At 42.8% G+C, this 17,894-nt stretch overlaps 1 protein-coding gene across 2 annotated transcripts in view; it reads left to right on the top strand.

The window, feature by feature from the left end:
• LOC308136327 (solute carrier family 45 member 3) overlaps nt 1-17,894 on the top strand; it is a 33,591-nt gene extending 15,697 nt beyond the window's left edge. For both annotated transcript variants that reach the window (XM_080504641.1, XM_080504642.1), the window contains exons 2-6: nt 5,695-6,057; nt 9,645-9,835; nt 9,982-10,645; nt 14,136-14,401; nt 14,493-17,894. In XM_080504641.1, coding sequence (XP_080360767.1) covers nt 5,829-6,057; nt 9,645-9,835; nt 9,982-10,645; nt 14,136-14,401; nt 14,493-14,984 — 1,842 coding nt within the window. In that variant the 5' untranslated portion in view covers nt 5,695-5,828 and the 3' untranslated portion in view covers nt 14,985-17,894. The remainder of the gene's footprint in view (nt 1-5,694; nt 6,058-9,644; nt 9,836-9,981; nt 10,646-14,135; nt 14,402-14,492) is intronic.

The following is a 17,894-nucleotide window of genomic DNA, read 5'->3' on the forward strand; positions in this document are numbered from 1 at the left end:
CTTTCACTGGTGCGTTAGAAGACAGCTGTGTCAAAAACTGGTCAATGTTAAGCAAGTATCATGTGACATGACCCAAATTTTGCCAGAGGTTAATACAATACTCCTGTAACATGGACCGCAATCAGAAAGTACCAACTGGATGTCAAAATTGAGAATATTTACATGAAGGATGCCCCCCGTCCTCCATCTATTCACCCCTGTATAAAATCCCACTCACCCCAGTTTCTTAAAATCCAGAGGGAACACTGGAGTCTAACAGGAAGTGAATATTGATTTAATCATTTCAAATGTCACTCTTTTTTTTCCTGATGTGTGCACAAAATCAATGTGAAGATGCATTTAGAAGCAAATTTGTAGGAAGCTGTGCCAGATGAGCCACAGACACATGGACTGAAATTATTAGCTCTTGGGGGTTTTATCAGTGTGCTTCATAAATATTTAGAGATGAGAGGAAAAAAGTGGCAAAGTTGTTATGGACAAACTCTAGTGAGCAACAAACGAGTGGACCAAAACCGTTTGAGGACCGGACAAGGCTACTGAACACATTAAGGGTTGGATTGATTCAAACAGCATCATCAATACAACATGTTTGGTGCAGCTTTGACTTTTAATACATGTCACATATAATCGCCAGTTGATAAGAACACCGAGCTCTCCTGAGTTGCGCTACATGTGTGAACACAGAGTCTAAGAGGGGAAAGCAGGTGATTTGTCAGATGGTTAGTAGAGAGTGACAGCAGCTGCAATGTCAATGTCTGAAGCAATGAACGTATTTGAGCTGACATTTAAAGAGCAACAGATAAAAGGAGAGCGTCACATCGTGAAATGATAAACTAAATGTTTGGCAAGACTGTTAAGAGGTGGTGATAGTTGCATTTATTTTTCTGGGTTTATAAATTAATGTTTGTCATCCGTACTTGAGATGCAGAATGCATTTTGAGTCAGGTAGCCTTCTTGGCATTTATGTTGGTATGGATCTCACAGCTGCTGAGCACACATTGAGGACTGGCCTTGAGATGTATCCCATTTGGGGCTCAGCAATCATGACATTGTTCCGCGATGGCCCTTTTTCCATGATATCCAGGATGTTGCCAAGTTGGCACCAGTGGGAAATGCTGAAGTAGTGATCCTATGACAGTATTGTAAGCAGCTCCTTGTTCATTAAGAGTCGCCCCCTCTTAGCCTGGTGTTATTCAGAGGATGGAGAAAAGGAGACTCACAGAAAGGTTTGCAGGAAGTAAGTTAAGCAATCAGTCAGCGAGAAGGCTGGTCCGGCTGCCCCTCTGTGCAGACGCTCAGATCCATTAATGTGCAGGAGCTGAACGAGAGAAAGGCTGCAGAGCTGCAGCCATTCAGCTTGAGCCAGAAGGACAACCGGACCGTCCTGCTGAGGTTTCTGCGGCAACAGTCTGCACTGCACTTGTGGCTCTGATCTCATCCCACAGCAATTCCTTTTTCTGTTCTGCAAACACCATCTTCAGTGAGACCCCCAACATTCCCACTCTGAAAAATGCACTTCCTATATCCTGCCATTTATAGGAAACCTGCATTAGTAAAAGACTTGAACTGCAGTTGGTACCTCGCTATATCACATTACTTTCATTGGCACAATGTACACAAAGCCTGTTTTGTATTGTAAGAATACTACTCAGAGCCATTAGGAGGGATTTTTCTGGGGTTAGGTGGGCCCGTGGCTGAAAGAGGTTTGGTAATGGAGCACTGAGAGAACTGATAAAAGCAACCCCCCTCCTAAACCCCACCCCCACTATCACCAGTCCAGCTCTGATTGTAATGTTTAAACGTGTAAGGTGAGCATTACAGTCGTTCGTCAAAGTGCATGAGCGTGCTTCTGTCTCCAAGGCTATGACAAAACCAAGGGCAGGACTGGATTATTTTGTGTAGCCAGAGGTGTCATTAAGTAAGCAGCAGAACGACTGTCACGGTGTGTTTTTTCCTCTTCGGTACCATCCATTCATTTTCCAGTCCAGGGTCGCAGGGCGCTCGGGCCAAACTGTCGGTGAAGGTAGGGTACAAAGGCCATCACAGTGAAAGCACAGAGACAGACGCACACACTCGCATGCACACCGAGGGCCATGCATTAACCTCACATTCATGCTTTTGGGTTGTGGAAGGAAAACAGGAGGAGAACATGTAAACTGCACACAGAGAGGCCCAGCCCTGATTCAAACGCATGATAATCTTGCTATGAGGTAGGAGTTATAGCCCTAACGCTACCGTGCGACGCGTCCTCTGTACCGAGAATCTAAATTTAATTGCTCCAATATACTAGTGGGTATGAGTCAATTCTAGTCATTTTGGATCATGTAATTGTAATGATACTATGGTATCGTCCTTGCGACTAATTTGACTCTTCAAACATTTTAATACAGAGGATCAGGGGGTTTCTCAGTGAGTCAGTGGCGGTAATCTAATTACTGTTTTTTCAAATGTAACCCCTTAATTTACTAATTTATTGGAAAATGTAATCAGAGTAGAGTAACGTGTACCTTGTATTATATTATGATGCATAGCTGCTTCCCACATACAGTAAATATATTAATACATTTTAATTATAAGAGCCTTTCAAGGCTTTTCAAGGTTGCCTTATGTTGAACAACTCATAAATACAGCAAGCAGACAGAAAAAAATTAAATGGCATACCTCACTTGGTATCTTTATGATTAGTGACTAATAACTTGCAAAAGTTGTTGTGTCATAATGTACTTTATAGAGATTGCTTCGTGAAATCATTTCCACAGTTGAACAAATACATGTATTCACTGAAGTCCATATGAACTCTCAACTGGATACTTTGCTTTTACAGAGCTGGAAGGGGAATGACATCTTGTACTGAATATTCAAAGTTTTGGTGGCGATATGAGTATAACATGTAGTTTATAAAAATAGAAGCATATGTTTCTTCAAAGCCAAAAGTTGTAGGTCAGGCATTATCTTTTGGGAGTGTTCCATCTGTCCCTTTTTTCTACACAATGTCGCAAGAATGCCTTGAGGCAATTTCTTCTTATGTTCACACAGACTCAAATGTTAACAGATTACATTTTTGTTTAGGTGAAAAGATTGTGTAGCTTTAGATAGATCCCTGTTTGTTAATGTATCCCAGAAAATCCACATTTTTGTAAAGTCAATGGCTATTTTTCTTAAAGGTTTTACAACATATGTGTCTACTAACACAGTTTACAAGTAAATTGCTAATTCTATCCAATAGAAATACAATAGATGTAATTTGAATGTGTGTATAAAAAAAAACAAAAAACATTACAAATGTTTGTCTAATTACTCATTGACCTTACAATATTTGTAAAAACTGAATAATATTGTGTGTATTTAAGCTGTTTCAGTGATGCGCCTGACTTGCTGGGCGGGGGGTTCGGGGGGGGGGGTGGCCACTGGGGGTCTGGCCACTGGGAACCCCTCTGTTTTTAGTGAGAAAATCTGACGGAGAGTCAGCTGGGACCGCCGTAGAAGGCATTCACACAGAGGGAGTCGGACCCACAAAGACATAACCAGTCGTGGGCAGATATGTCAAAAAAGGTTGTCTTCGAATGCAGGTCAGAAACAGAGTTGACCTCAGGGGTGGAGGAAGTAATGCAGAGGGAGAGGGAGGGAGAATGTATGTACGTACACACACACATACATGGGACATGTGGGTAGGGGGGGAGTTGTAGTGGCCAGACAGGCCGAGGGGGCAAAGGCTGGTCCCCTGATGGGTGTCTTTCAGTGTGCCCAGGCTGGGTGGGAATGAAATCTGACGGGTGTGAAATAGTCCTCTCTCTGTGTGACCCAGGCCCCCGATAGGTCCAGCTTACTAACACTGTTGCATTGTCCTTGAGATTCTCAAAGAACCTCTATATCAAAGGACCCATAATGAGTTGGTATGAATGCCCAAGAAATTCTGATGGTATTGTTGATGACATTTAGCCAACCTCTGACATTGTATTGATGTGAAAGGCTGGCCGTGTTTCAGATGGATTGCTGAGTTGATGACTGAATGTCCTTCACATTGCGAGGTACTGTATATGTATGAGTGAATAGTACATCCTCCTTTTTATGTCCTGTTCAGCAGTTTTTAACGCAGGCACCCTAACATGGGAGATTTTATGTCCATCCAACAAGGTACATGTCTTTGGGAAAAGCTGGCTGGATTCTGTAACAAACCATGTCCTGTTAAGCGATGATGACATCCATTTTGTTTGCTGGGAGAGAACAGATGGATAGCATTGGCAGAGAAATGTCACACCAAATGCAAATATAGCACCTTGTTGTTTTTATGTTTGCGGCTGTTCTGACCGTTCTTGCACTTCCCCTCTGCTTTAAGAGAACACACACCCCATTGGTGGATGATGACGATAGTGGGTATCTTGGTTTCATCTTTTCTGTTTCTTTTTTTTTTCCTCACCAGGAAGCACAGACATCTGAATCCGTGCACTCACACTCGGCTGCTGTGCAGTTTTATTTTTACTGAAGACTTGTTGCTGTATCAAGCTGCCGCCCATACTGTTTCCCTCAGTCTTTCAGCTTCTCTAAAGTAGGAAAAACTGGTAGTATAGTATGCGATTTTCAAAGTAATGGAAATGAAACATATTAGAGGCAAGAATTGAAGCAGATAGGGACTGAATGGGCACTCAAGATTTTTAAAAGCTGGTATGTAATAGAGAATGTCGTCTATTGTCACTGGAAAAAGGATCTCTGGAAGGTGTGGTTGTATTGTCCGTCTGTGAAAAAAAAAAAAGCTCTCCTTGATCTTAATTTTGTCTTCATGCACAATGCTCGGGCTGGTTTGTGGGTGGATACAGCTCAACTTAAACTTAAATGCTCCTCAGCATGGCAAAACATAGCTGTCCCAGTTTTAAACAAGGTTTGAAAGCTGTATAATAATATCCCTTATACATGTGACTTAATCTGTCCTCCTGCCTGAAACTTTCTCTTCAGCGAGCGTCTTTTCAGGTGCTGAAGACGATCTCATGCACACCCGGCTCCACAATGGTAATAATCTGCTGAAAGTTTCTGGAAGGAGGACTCGTGAATGAGACTAAAGCTGCAATCAGAGCTTAATAATGCCCATAATGACAGGGTCAGTCAGGCGAAGGGTGGATTGTAGAGTCTCCAACCAGCTCTGGTGTTACTATGGAGAAGTAAAAATGGAAACATTGAAGGGAGAGAGAAAGCGAGATGAGAAATCATTTTAGAAGAGGTTGAGGTTTCTACCTCCCTCCAAATCTAAACCGCATTTAAGGATACTTAAAAAATGTTTTTTTTTTAAATCAACCAAAAGAGCAGAGGGAGAAAGAATTGACTTGCCACGTCACTTCGGCTGACTCATCTCTTTGTCCGGCTGTTGTTGTTCCTGATGCTTGAAAGCTGTTGGTGAGGACCTCTGAGAAATACATCAATGCACTTGCCTTTTGGCCGTTTCTGGAAAATGTTTTTGAATCTCTATGTGTCTGATGCTGTTGTGAGAAAGCTCTCACTGCTGACGTCTCTGTGCATCTTGAGACCACTAACATCCAGGTGTAGTGACCCGGGAACGACTAACGCAACATACCACAGTGCTTATACATGGTTTCTGACAGCAGGAAAGTACATGCTGTGAGGCATACCAGAGATGATTTGAAATCTGTCAAATTTAGCCATTCTTTCTGTCACGCCTCTAAAGTCATTTCCTCTACTCTTCAGATCCAGAATGCTGAGAAGAGGATGAATCCTCCAGGTCATCTGCGACGTCCACGTGTCTTTGCTGCTGTCCCATCCCGACAGTCCTCAGGTCCTACCGGGACACCGTCTGTCCCTCCACGCTCCCCCCGGCCCCCATGTCTGGGTACACCCCCTCTCCCCTGTCCCCAGGAGTATCCATCCCAGAGGGTAGGAAAGGAGAGCCCTCTCCTGTAAATATGCTCGGATGGAGGTCTCAGTGGCGTCTCATCCTGCTGAACTCCCTGACCTGTGGCCTGGAGATCTGTGTGGCAGCTGGGATCACATACGTGCCCCCGCTGCTGCTGGAGGCCGGGGTGCAGGAGCGCTACATGACCATGGTGCTAGGTAAGGACTTGACCTAGACTGAGAAAAGATGGTGGTGTGTGTGTGTGTGTGTGTGTGTGTGTGTGTGTGTGTGTGTGTGTGTGTGTGTGTGTGTGTGTGTGTGTGTGTGTGTGTGTGTGTGTGTGTGTGTGTGTGTGTGTGTGTGTGTGTGTGTGTGTGTGTGTGTGTGTGTGTGTGTACACATATAGCGTATGCATGTATACATTTTAACTTCTACCTTTAACATGCATTTACTTTCATCATTTCACTCTTTCCAAAGAGGTATTCATTAAACATCAAAGGCGAAGGTGGCGTTGCCTCCATTCACATGCACACACATTTTCAGGAAAGCGATGATTCAAGCTTCACCTCTGTGGCCCCCTTAATGACCACATTTGTAATTGTTTTTCATGTGAGAGTTTCAAATTATAGATTTTTTTTTTTTGTTGTTGTTGTTGTTGCCTTGGAGTGTCATTTATCCTCTTGGCATTATCATCATGAGGCTGAAAAGAAAATAGATTTATTGTTATTCAGTCTGAACGCTTTGTTGGCTGTGTTTAGACAAAAGCTGTGATATAAAGTGAAGATTATTTCATCAGTCGCCGTCAAATTCAAGAGAAGCCTTGTAAATCAGAACAGGCAGTTGTCTCCGAAGAATGTAGGCTCGTGTAAATTGGCTTGATCCTTAAAAGATGTGACCTTGTCTGGAGGCTACCGTATTCGCAGGCGGGGGTTGGGGCGGGGGGGTTTACACAGGGGACCTACTATGCCTCAGGGCTCTTATCTTCTTTCTCATTCAGGTCATAAAGACATAATTGAGGCCTGCACGGAAATTAGTGGCCAAATCACCTGTTGTTTTGTTGGTGTGATAATGAGGTACTATTTGAAAGGCAGCAGGGGAGCAAACTGCTCGGGGAAGAGTGTCTCCACTCTGTTAGACACGCCTTTTTTTTTTTCTAACAGTTTTTGGACTTCAGATCAGTGCTGTGAAATTACAGTGTGATTATACCATTAAATCCGTCTTTGCTCAATAATAGAGATTCGGCTTCAGTTTTACTGTAAGTATTTCTATTTACTCGTGAGTAGATACTGATCTAAATCTGAATCCATTAAAACTTTGTAGACCTCCAGGCTCAGCTGGGATTTAATTTTTTTTTTTTTAATTTGGCACACATGTTCAGTCTCCCTCTGTTGACTTTTATCAAACAGTTACAAGGATGTGCCCCATTTTAGCCAAGAATTCTGTTTAAATCCCTGTGAAATCATGTTGAAAGCTTAGCGCTTTCCGTATCATCACGTTTTTTGAGGGAAAAGTTGAGAATAGTCAACCATTGATCATGAAAATATTTCACATGTTGCATATTTATCCTTGTGTTTCACGGAGACTAGAACCATTGAAAGAAGCCGTTTCTTCAGTTTTCGCACGAAGCAGAGCACCGAACAGATGTACCCACTACACTGTGTAATTGTACCATTATTCCCAGCTGCTTTTATAAGACAGAATAGCCTCTGATGGTTGTAAACAGCCTTTTCACCCTGAACATACTAGTGCATTTCAAATAAAAAGTCATCAGAACCATTAAAAATTCAGATACATTATGTACATTTAAATGCTCACAATTGGTAAGCTTTTTTTTGTAGTGGATGTATGTTTAAAAGCCGTGTGAATGGTTGCTTTATCCTGTAAGCCTAAATGCATTCACATGGTCTTCACTCAAGGCGTCTCTTTCAGACCTCGCCTTGTGACTTCACAGACGATAGACACAAGTTACATCCACCAAACCAAAAGACTCCGTGTTTGTGACAGAAGTGGCTATTCAAGTGGACTGATCCAAACAATATACACTTCTACTCTTTCATTTCTCCAACAGCTGCTGCTAATACGAAGAAAAATGATTTCATTGTGGAGTTCTTCCCAAATGCACTAAACTGTGAGCCAGTTTGCAAATGGCCCTCCACCTATTTCTCATATGCCCCCCCAAAAAAAGAAAAAATCATTGTAATTCTTTAAGTACAATTGCATGTTCAAGTTCTTTACTTAAATAAATAATTAGAGGTTCTTTTAAAATGTATTCAAGTATAAATATAAAATTAAAATGTTTAACTTCGATCATAATTCAACTTGCATCATCAATTTTAGCCAGAAACTAAATTCTTTCTGAATATGGGGGGAAATACACTATGAATTCTATCTCAAAAACCTCAACTTTACCAGGCATTCAACACAAATCATCCACATGGAAGTTTTAACAAGTTACACGCTGCTTTGAAAAACATATTTCTCTTAAATCCTTTAAGTACAGATACCTGATGAATGCAGTAACAACGTACAGATTCTTTGCTTGCCATTGCTGCCTGTACTGTAATGGAGTGCAGAGCATCACTTGAATGAAGAAAAATCTCCAGTCTTGGGAGGCTTATGGCTAATTTCCCCAAGTAGTAGTGTCAGGTTCTCAGATAGCTGCCTTCTGCTTTATCTAATAACCATTTGTTGGCAGCATTATCCTCCAGTTGTTACCTTCTTTCTCTAGTTTCTTCTCTGCCAGTGGAGACGATACTTCAGTTTCACAGCACTGAAGTTAAGTATATCTTGTTAAGTATTTAGGCAGGGAAGCGCATTGTGGAATGTGACACGTTTTATATTAGGTAGTGCGTGTTGTGCGGGTTAGATTAGACGGCATTTAAAGCCTCCGTGGGCGTGTGTTAGTGTATTGAGGATCGAGCAGCTACCGAGAGTGTGTGTCTTACAGCTGTAGATGGTGAGGATTGTTATGATGGGCCTCCACAGCTGCAGCAGGAAGAAATGTGGTGTTGGAAATGGCTGTCAACTAGTCAGCCTTTCTCGGTTTGCTTTCCTGTCTCGCCGCCTGTGCTTGTCTTTTTCTCAGCTTACTGACTCTTGGCTTATTTCTTTGTGTGTGTGTTTCGGTCTCTCGTCAAACTGGAGAGAGCCGGATCTGGGTTGTGTTTCCTACTCAGCACTTCAGAACTGCATGTGCATAATTTAGCTTATTGTATTTTTTTTTTTTTTTTTGCTCCCACTTGAATAAGTGTGAGGTCATGATTTTACAATATCGCCTTGACAAACCTTGACTGTAAACAGAATCCTTCTTGACTGTAATGAAATCTCCGTGGGGTGGTTTTAAATGTCAAATTGTCGGCCCAAGACTATTTTATTTTAGATATTGCGTGTTTTGTATGTGAACACCCAGCGTGCCATGGCGTGTTCTAATTAGATAGATGCAGCCACGTGTGGAGGATGAGCCGCTACCTTCAGGCAGCAGGCCATCTGTAGGAATCATCACCAGCAGTTTGTGATGATGACAGAGGGACGCATGTGGTTTGCCCCCTGGTGGGCCGGCAACAAGGAGAAATGGAGGGGACAAGTAAAAAGCAGGCAGAAAAACTTTAAAGAGATTTTAAAGATGCATGTGCCTTTGGTTAAGCCTGGTGTGCAAATCTTGAAGGTAAATGAGTGAAAAGGCCTGATGTATTTTCATCCACGTTATCTGTCTTTCCAAGCTCTCTAATAACCATGTATGGTGGGTTGTTTTTTTTTGTTTTTTTTCTTTTGTATTTGAATCATTCTTCCCCTGTGAATTCCGCAGGTATCGGGCCAGTGCTCGGCCTCCTCCTCATCCCTCTGATTGGCTCGGCCAGTGACCGCTGCAACAGCAGTTATGGCAGAAGGCGGCCTTTCATCTTGCTGTTCTCTCTGGGAGTCCTTCTGGCACTTTTCATCATTCCCCACGCTGACATCCTGGCAGCGCGCCTCGCCTGGGGTGGGCGCACGTTCCAGGTAAGATGTGGGCTCATTGTACGAGTCTGTCAGCTTGTTGAAGTCTAGCCACTTAACAAGAACTCCGCTGGGCCTGGTTATTGATCAGGTTTTAGCAGCTGGGTATTGGGTATTCGTCTAATGTTGTTTGTTTTGGTTTGTTTCAGGTGGGCTTTCTTATATTTGGTGTGGGGCTTCTTGACTTTTGTGGACAAGTGTGCTTCACACCGTTGGAGGCGCTTTTGTCAGACCTGTATCCAGACGAGGATGGATGCGGCCAAGCCTTTGCGATGTTCTCCTTCATGGTCAGCTTGGGCGGCTGTGTGGGGTATATGCTCCCCGCTTTGGACTGGAGTCGCGGTACGCTCTCCAATTTCCTCGGAGGACAGGCCGAGTGCCTCTTCTTCATCCTCATCCTCATCTTCATCTCCAGTCTGCTCATCACCATGAAAGTGTCCAAAGAGGTGCCGTACATCGGCAGCAGCAGCCCGGCAGGATCGGGTTCTTTACTGCAGTCGGGATCTGGATCAGTGGAAGCCGGCAGGCGCAGCGCGCCACGCTCATTTTGCTACATGCTGAACTGCAAGCTGAGGCTGCTGAAGTTGGGACCTCTGTGTTTACTAAGAACTTGCTGGTCCATGACTCCAGCCATCTACAGAAGCTGTTTCCATGTGCCACAGGTGATCAAGCAGCTATGTGTAGTTCAGCTCTGCAGCTGGATGGCGATCATGTCATTCATGCTTTTCTACACAGACTTTGTGGGGGAAGGCCTGTACGAAGGTGTGCCAAGTGCATTACCAGGAAGTCTGCCCAGGCAAAGATACGATGAAGGTCAGATTTCCTTTTTGATACAACACTTTTACACGCTTTTTGTTGATGTCGTCCACATTGTAGAATACACAGGCAGGTTCAACCTCTCCCAGCACTGTTCATTCTCTCATAGCATGTAAGCAACATGTTCTCCATGTGACACTCCGAGCTACAAATGTAATGATCTTCTATTATATTTAATATGAAAACCACATTTATCAAGAAAAGGTTTTTGCAAATGTTTAAGGTTTCTGATTACCCCTCTCTGAAATGATTTACTTTTGACTGCTTTAGTAGGCTGATCTGGTGGCAGAGATGAAAATGTTGAGTTTTTCAACATTTTGTATTGAGATGAACATATCAGAGGGACAGCTAAGTTTGAGTAGTTTAGAGCTCAAACCGGACAGGCTGGATTGTGTGGTTTGGGCACATGTTAGGGAGAGATAGTGAATCAATTGGATCGAGGATGTTGGAGATGGAGCCACCAGACATGAGATAAGGTGGAGGACATAGAGATTGGTTTGTGTAACAGCAGAGGAATCGGGATACAGACAATATTCAATTGAGGTTTTTTCTCCATATTTGTGGATTTTACCAGTTTGTTAAGACTTAATATAACATTTATCATTGTAAACACAGATGAACCCGATCAGCTCTGTGGTAGTTGGAGTTCTTTGAGGTGTATGAGGAGCACACACAGTATAAACAAAGGGGGGCTAGCCACATCTTACCCCATGTTCTGGAGTCCCAGATTTCTTAACATAGTGGGTCATTTCAGACTTAAGTGTTTACCCTTCAGCCAGACTTCCCATGTCGCATTCTTTTTCCCTTTTTCATTACCTCTCTTTAGCTTTACTATGTACTTTTAAGCTTCCTGTCTTATTTCACAAATCCCCCTCTTTTACTGTCCACCTCTTATTTCATCCTTTAATCTGGATTCTCAACAGCTCCCCCCCTCTAACTTTTTAACCTCGTTCATTTTGACATTTTCACCCGTCCCTCCACATTCCTTTCTTCCTCCTCTTTGTCCACCTCCGTCTCCTTCATTACTTTGTTTACTTTCTGCTTTTGCTCAGTCTCTTCTCCCCGTGCCCATTGGAAGGAATGTCACACTCACTAAGAATTAATGTCAGGGAATCAACACACAAAGAACATGTTCATTCAGGCCAGGTAGACGGCCAAAGCACACAGTTTTGAGGTCTGTCTGAGTTTCGTTTGTTTAATCTGAAACAGAGCGGATGTTATTAAACCACACCATTTGGTCTGCAGATGGTCCTCTCCAGGAGGGTAATCTGCACACTCCTTTTCACATCATTTTTAACAGTAACTGCCATTTTTTATGGCCATTATTTCCTCTGTTGGGGAAGGTTGTAATGCATAGTTTTGGATCTGTTAAGCTTGTACTACACAGATATCAACTGTCCAATACTAAAGCAGTTCTCCTGTGTGTGTGTGTGTGTGTGTGTGTGTGTGTGTGTGTGTGTGTGTGTGTGTGTGTGTGTGTGTGTGTGTGTGTGTGTGTGTGTGTGTGTGTGTGTGTGTGTGTGTGTGTGTGCGTGTGCGTGTGTATTCAGGAGCGTTCCAGCTCTGTCCCATATTTCTCTGGGTTTGGACTTCGGTCCTCATTAGATTCTGTAGTGTTTGTAAAGTGGGCTAAGCAGTGTTGCTTTCCAGGAGTAATATGATCCAGCTACTTCTCTCCAGATAAGTTGGTCTGAACTCCTGACCCACGCCGTTCACCGAGAGCGAGCCGAGATCTAAGCGATAGCTGGCTCAAATAAATACCAGCCCAGATGTCGTCTGAGCATCCATGGGTTCACCGTGAAATTCAACAAATTAATTAGAGTAAAATATGTCCAAGGATAAACTAGAAACCTGAAGAAAAAAGAGAAGAGTTTTCTCGTGTCCGCTGTTCATACAGCTGCTGTTTAGAGTAATAAAAAAATAAAATAAAACCCTGGAAGGTAGGCAGGTGGGCTGACCGCGCTCCTTTATGGAAAGAACACACTTAATGTGAAAGTGAATTGAAAGAACTTAAATTTCAAACCATCATGTGAAGCATTTCTGAGAATCTTTACGGTGAACAATAATATAAAGAAAGTTTCTTTTTTTTCTTTTTTTACGCGCAGAGCAACATCAATGAGTCTTACTTTTGCAAAACACAGTCTGCAACTCTTTCTTTGTTTCATCTCTGAATCCCACCTTGGTCAGTTGGTTAGACCTCATCCAAATGCTTGTTGTCTGGCTTTCTAACTGGGCCAGACTTTGGCCAGGAGGCACACTGCCTCAGTAAACAAGTGCTGGCCTGCGTGTCTCACTCTCTCAGGCCTTTCAAGGATTTTTCTGAGGTTAATGCTATCTGTGAAGGTCCGAGTCGGTCGACCCAAACTGTGCGTCAGCACTGCAGGGCTCTGTGAGTGTCAACCCAGCCGGATCTGCTGCTGCATGTTTATGAACTTGAACAAACGAAAGACTGCTCTCTGGCTCACCCGCGTAGGTTTTGCTTTTGTCGAGTGTGCTGTGCATCTTTCACGAGAAAGGGCCAGAAAAGGCAACGGCAAGTCAATTCAGAACATCTGATGGTTTCTCAGCTGAAAATAGAAACGGACAAATAGTGCTTTCATGCAGCTGAGAACTCAGAAAGTTTCGAATTAACAAATTCTCACTTTCAACAGACAACAGGTCTGAAGATAAATGACAAAACAAGGCTGTCATAAGCCATACAGTATAAGACACAAAAGGCCAGTGATATTTTTGCACTTCTCTTCAAGAAAATCGAATTAACACATTTCCAGACCCTGAGCTGCACAGCAAATCTGTCTTGATTCACAGTTGAACACTACTAAACCACCTCTGGTCATGGTTTGTGTGTCATGACCGAAAGATGGCAGATACAAGCTGTTGAAATGACTTTTCTCCACAGAGTGGCGGGGGTAACACTTCCTGTTGGAGTGACGACATGTCAGAGACGCAAAGTCGAGTCGCTACTTCTCCACTTTGAAAAGAGCCAATTGATGTGGTCAGGGCATCTGATTGTGTCCAGGTCGATGAGAATTTGTTCTCATCTAGAATCAATGCAATGCCCCCTGGTCGCCTCCTAAAGAGACGTGAGCCACTGGAAAGGTAGAGAGACTAAATCTCTGTCGATCTGGAAGTAGCTTGGGGTCCCTTGAGAAGAGGTGGTGGAAACATTTTCATGTTGAGCAGTTTTTTTGTAATTTCGCCAACAAAGTAGGCTCTGCCATGAAAATCTGGCCATTTTTACCTTAGCAGTGATCAGGTATGGTTTTCATATTTTTTTCAAAGTGCGTAGTTATTAGATTCAGCAGAAATTATGTTCTATCATGGCTTTAAAACTGTCCCATTTTCTAAGTGGAGACCACAGAAATTGCTCCATTCATATGTATTTTTACCGACTCACGAAATTTCCCACTCCCAAGTTAATATGTACAAAAGCTCTCACTGGCGATGGATGTCTCACTTCATTGACGTCATTCTGTTCTTCTCACAGGGATCCGTATGGGCAGTCTGGGCCTGTTCCTGCAATGTGCTACCTCAACCTTCTTCTCTCTCGCTATGAATCGTTTGGTTCGCCATTTCGGCTCACGATGGATCTACCTGAGCAGCATGGTGAGCTTCACAGCCTCGGCCTTCGTCATCTGCCTGTCCAACAGTGTCGTTTTGGTCACAGCAATGGCAGCTCTCACTGGCTACGCATATGCAACTCTACAGACCCTGCCTTACACCCTCACCTGCCATTACCACAAGGAGAAAGAGGTAGGCACAGAATTCATGTGTCAATGTGAAGTGATAGGATGATACCGCAAATACATTACTGATGAAACGGTGATCTCATGTCTCATTTCAGATCTATATGCCAAAAAGAATAACCAAAAGCGTGCATCAAAATGGTGGCACAGCCATGCAGAACTCTGTGTATTTGACTCCGGTGGACGAGGAGGATGGACTTAACCACAAAACAGAAGCTCCTCACAGAAATAAAGTGTACAGCCAGGATGGCTTGGAGTACTATCCCGTCCCGCAAAGCCAGAACAACTCGTCTCACAGCTCCAGCGGCGCCGAGCAGGGCGAGTTGGAGTTTGGGAAACGCGGCGTGGGATTGGACTTTGCCATGTTAGACAGCACCTTCCTCCTCTCTCAGGTTTTCCCCACCCTTTTCATGGGCATGATTGTTCAGTTTGCACAGTCTGTCACTGCCTATATCGCCTGCTCTGCCCTATTAGGAGCCGTCGCCATCTACCTGGCCACTTATATAGTCTTTGACCAAAAGGACCTCAGAAGTAGAAACTTGGATGCAAAAGGTGACAAAGTGATGAAATCACAGTCAGCCAATATTTAATGTTGCATGACTGGAGCTCAGCAGTGCACTGCTTGTGTATTTGTTCCAGTCATATCTGCCAGTGGTGATGCACAGATCAAAGCTACAGTGTGGCTAAGTGCAAATAATTACTTGATCAATAGGTGATGGGTGGAAGGGGGTGCAATGAAAGGCAGCAGGGTTTTTATTATGTCCACTACACAACTGCAGAAAAGGTTTGTAATTCAGACCAGGCGACTGGAAAGCTACATAAATCCGAGTTTGGATAGGTGGTGGGTGAGTGATTAAGTTTACATGTCTGGAACGGATCTGTGCATCACCGTCTGCCAGTGACTTCCACTTTTTTGAGATTTTACCAGCCACCCGAGGGGTCGACACCACCTGTGTACTCAGGTGTGGTACGCACTGTGCTGAAAGCTATAACAGGCTCCATAACGGCCTTCGGTTGTGACATTGTTTTTATTCATCTTTTTCCTCAGGTACCATCAGACAGATTTACTGCTGACTCAATCGACCTTTGATGCACAGCGACTTATCTGTTTATTCGATTCTGAGGAGTCGTACGCTCGTATGTTTGAAAAATGCAAATTCGGCTTGTGCAATTTGCTGTGCAGCATCATTAAATCAGCTAACTTATTTTATGGTAATTGGAGGGTGGTGGACACATTGACACCTTCAAGGCGGGTCTTATATTATACTAGGAAAGGCTTTCTTTTATATATATTATGTTTTTTCCAGCCATTTGAATAAACAATGCATTGTGTCAAACTGTTAAGAAAATATAACTACAAGTGGGACCACTGGATTTTGCCATCCAGGATAATAAAAGACATACACAATGGCAGGTATTCTCTGGAATCAGGGTTAATTTGCTCTGGCCTGCGTGTTAAATCTGAACATCCTACAGCAAGTTTTCTGTCAAATATGTGGAACCTCCACACATTCGTGCCCTTAATTGCTTCCTTGTGGTATATTCAGGGTTGTTTGAGCTTAAAAACGGTTAAAGTACATCTAAATTCAGCTGTACTCTAATATTGCCAATATTTTTATCCCCATTTTATTGTCATCATTTCCGAACAAATACGTAGTTATGATGGATTTATTTTGTATACAATGTGACTGTATTATCCCTATGGGAACTTTGTTATGCAACCTGCTGAGGTGAGGTTAGTGACTGTGGTGGTTGAAGAATGAAGCTGTTTACTGGAACTGGAATAGCGCATCAAACATCCTCCTTCGAGATAATCAGGAGTAGTTCAACCTCGCGAACTGCTCATCCTGTCCAGCTAAGCCTCTGACCTGGACAGCCGTCTCAGGTTAGCGCCACTTTTTGGTGTCCCGTTCCGCTTATTTGTTTGTTTGTTTGTTTTTTCGCGTCACTGATGCATCACTTTTCCTGTTGCCTAAACTCTTGTGTTTCACTGCATTCTCAAATGACAATCGAGGACATCCAGATGGGCTTGTTGTGTAATAGTGGTGGGAAAACATGTAAGGATGCGACGTCTCATGGATGAATTTATTGTGCCCATTCCCAAAAAGACCAAAAACCAAAACGTCCAACAAAAACATTTGATCACTGAAAGGGATGCTTGTGAGCACTGTATATCAATAGGCTGAAGGCCAAGTCAAGTTTACGTGTGTGTGTGTGTGTGTGTGTGTGTGTGTGTGTGTGTGTGTGTGTGTGTGTGTGTGTGTGTGTGTGTCTGTCTGTCTGTCTGTCTCTCTGTGTGTGTGTGTGTGAGTGTGTGTGCATTACATGAAGCTTGTGATAAAGTGTGAGTAATATTTAAGTGTGAGGTAAATATAAAGTGATGCGAATCTTCCACATGCTGTTTTGACTCGATTCAGCTCAAGCGAGGCTTTTAATCAAACTCCTCATGTCGGTCAGACCGTGTAAACACCAAGTGTGTGTCACCGCCATCCTATCCCTCACAAGGGATAATAAATTATGTTGAGCAGATACAAATAGTCCTGAAGGATCTTATTGCCTGAGTTGCGCTCAGCGTGGGAGAGCAGAGGATTTGTCATGTTGACATTACTGCAGAAAAGTGACCGACTTATCCTTTTCACCCTGAAATGCACAGGAAAAATATTGTCTGACGGTAGCTGTAAGTGTCAGAAAAGGGTCGTTTTTACAAGTGCCTGCACATTTTTCCCCCGACATGTTTTGTACATATGTATTTATTTATTATGCTTTTATTACAAAAAAAAAACAAAAATAGCATGTATTAAACTATTGGACTTCTTGGTACCTTTTATAGGTGCACCGGTGAAGGCTATTTCTGTGAAAAGATAAATTATTTATATAGATATGGTATGGAGACTTCCTCTGAAATTATAATTTATTATAAAATTACACACTTTACTGTGTAGCTTTGTTAAAATCACAGCTGTACTGCTGACATCTGCTGTCAGTGGGTCTAATCAGTTGCAAATGGGAATATGATCAATAGTGTGTCAGCTGAAAGGTTTGCTCTTGTCACACAACTTGGATACTTTGTGAGGTGGGGGGGTCGCTTAATGGAGCATTAGAAACAAGAAATAATTTAATCAACATTGCCTTATCTGGGTCTCAATAACCACTTTTTTTTCTTATCACAGGTCAGTTATGTTGGTTAACTTTCCTGCTCAGATATCTTGAAGTGGATGGGTGGGGTTGTATTAGCCTCACATTAAAAGAAGAATAAACCAAATGTTCTCTTTGATTCAAACAAAAAAAAGTGCCAATGGCCAGACTGTGTTAAGGCCAGAAGTTGCTGTGTTTTGATATGAATTTCTTCTTTTTGTATCACAAGAAGTCAGTGACTTATGTCATTAATGCATTCAGCCATGACAAAAGAAATGTTGTTCTTCATTTTCATTATACATCTACCAGATTGTGTGTAAATCTGCAGTTACCAAATAGATTTTATATGAAATAAAAGAACTACA

Source organism: Blennius ocellaris (genome assembly GCF_963422515.1).
Source record: "Blennius ocellaris genome assembly, chromosome: 11".
Classification (NCBI taxonomy): domain Eukaryota; kingdom Metazoa; phylum Chordata; class Actinopteri; order Blenniiformes; family Blenniidae; genus Blennius; species Blennius ocellaris.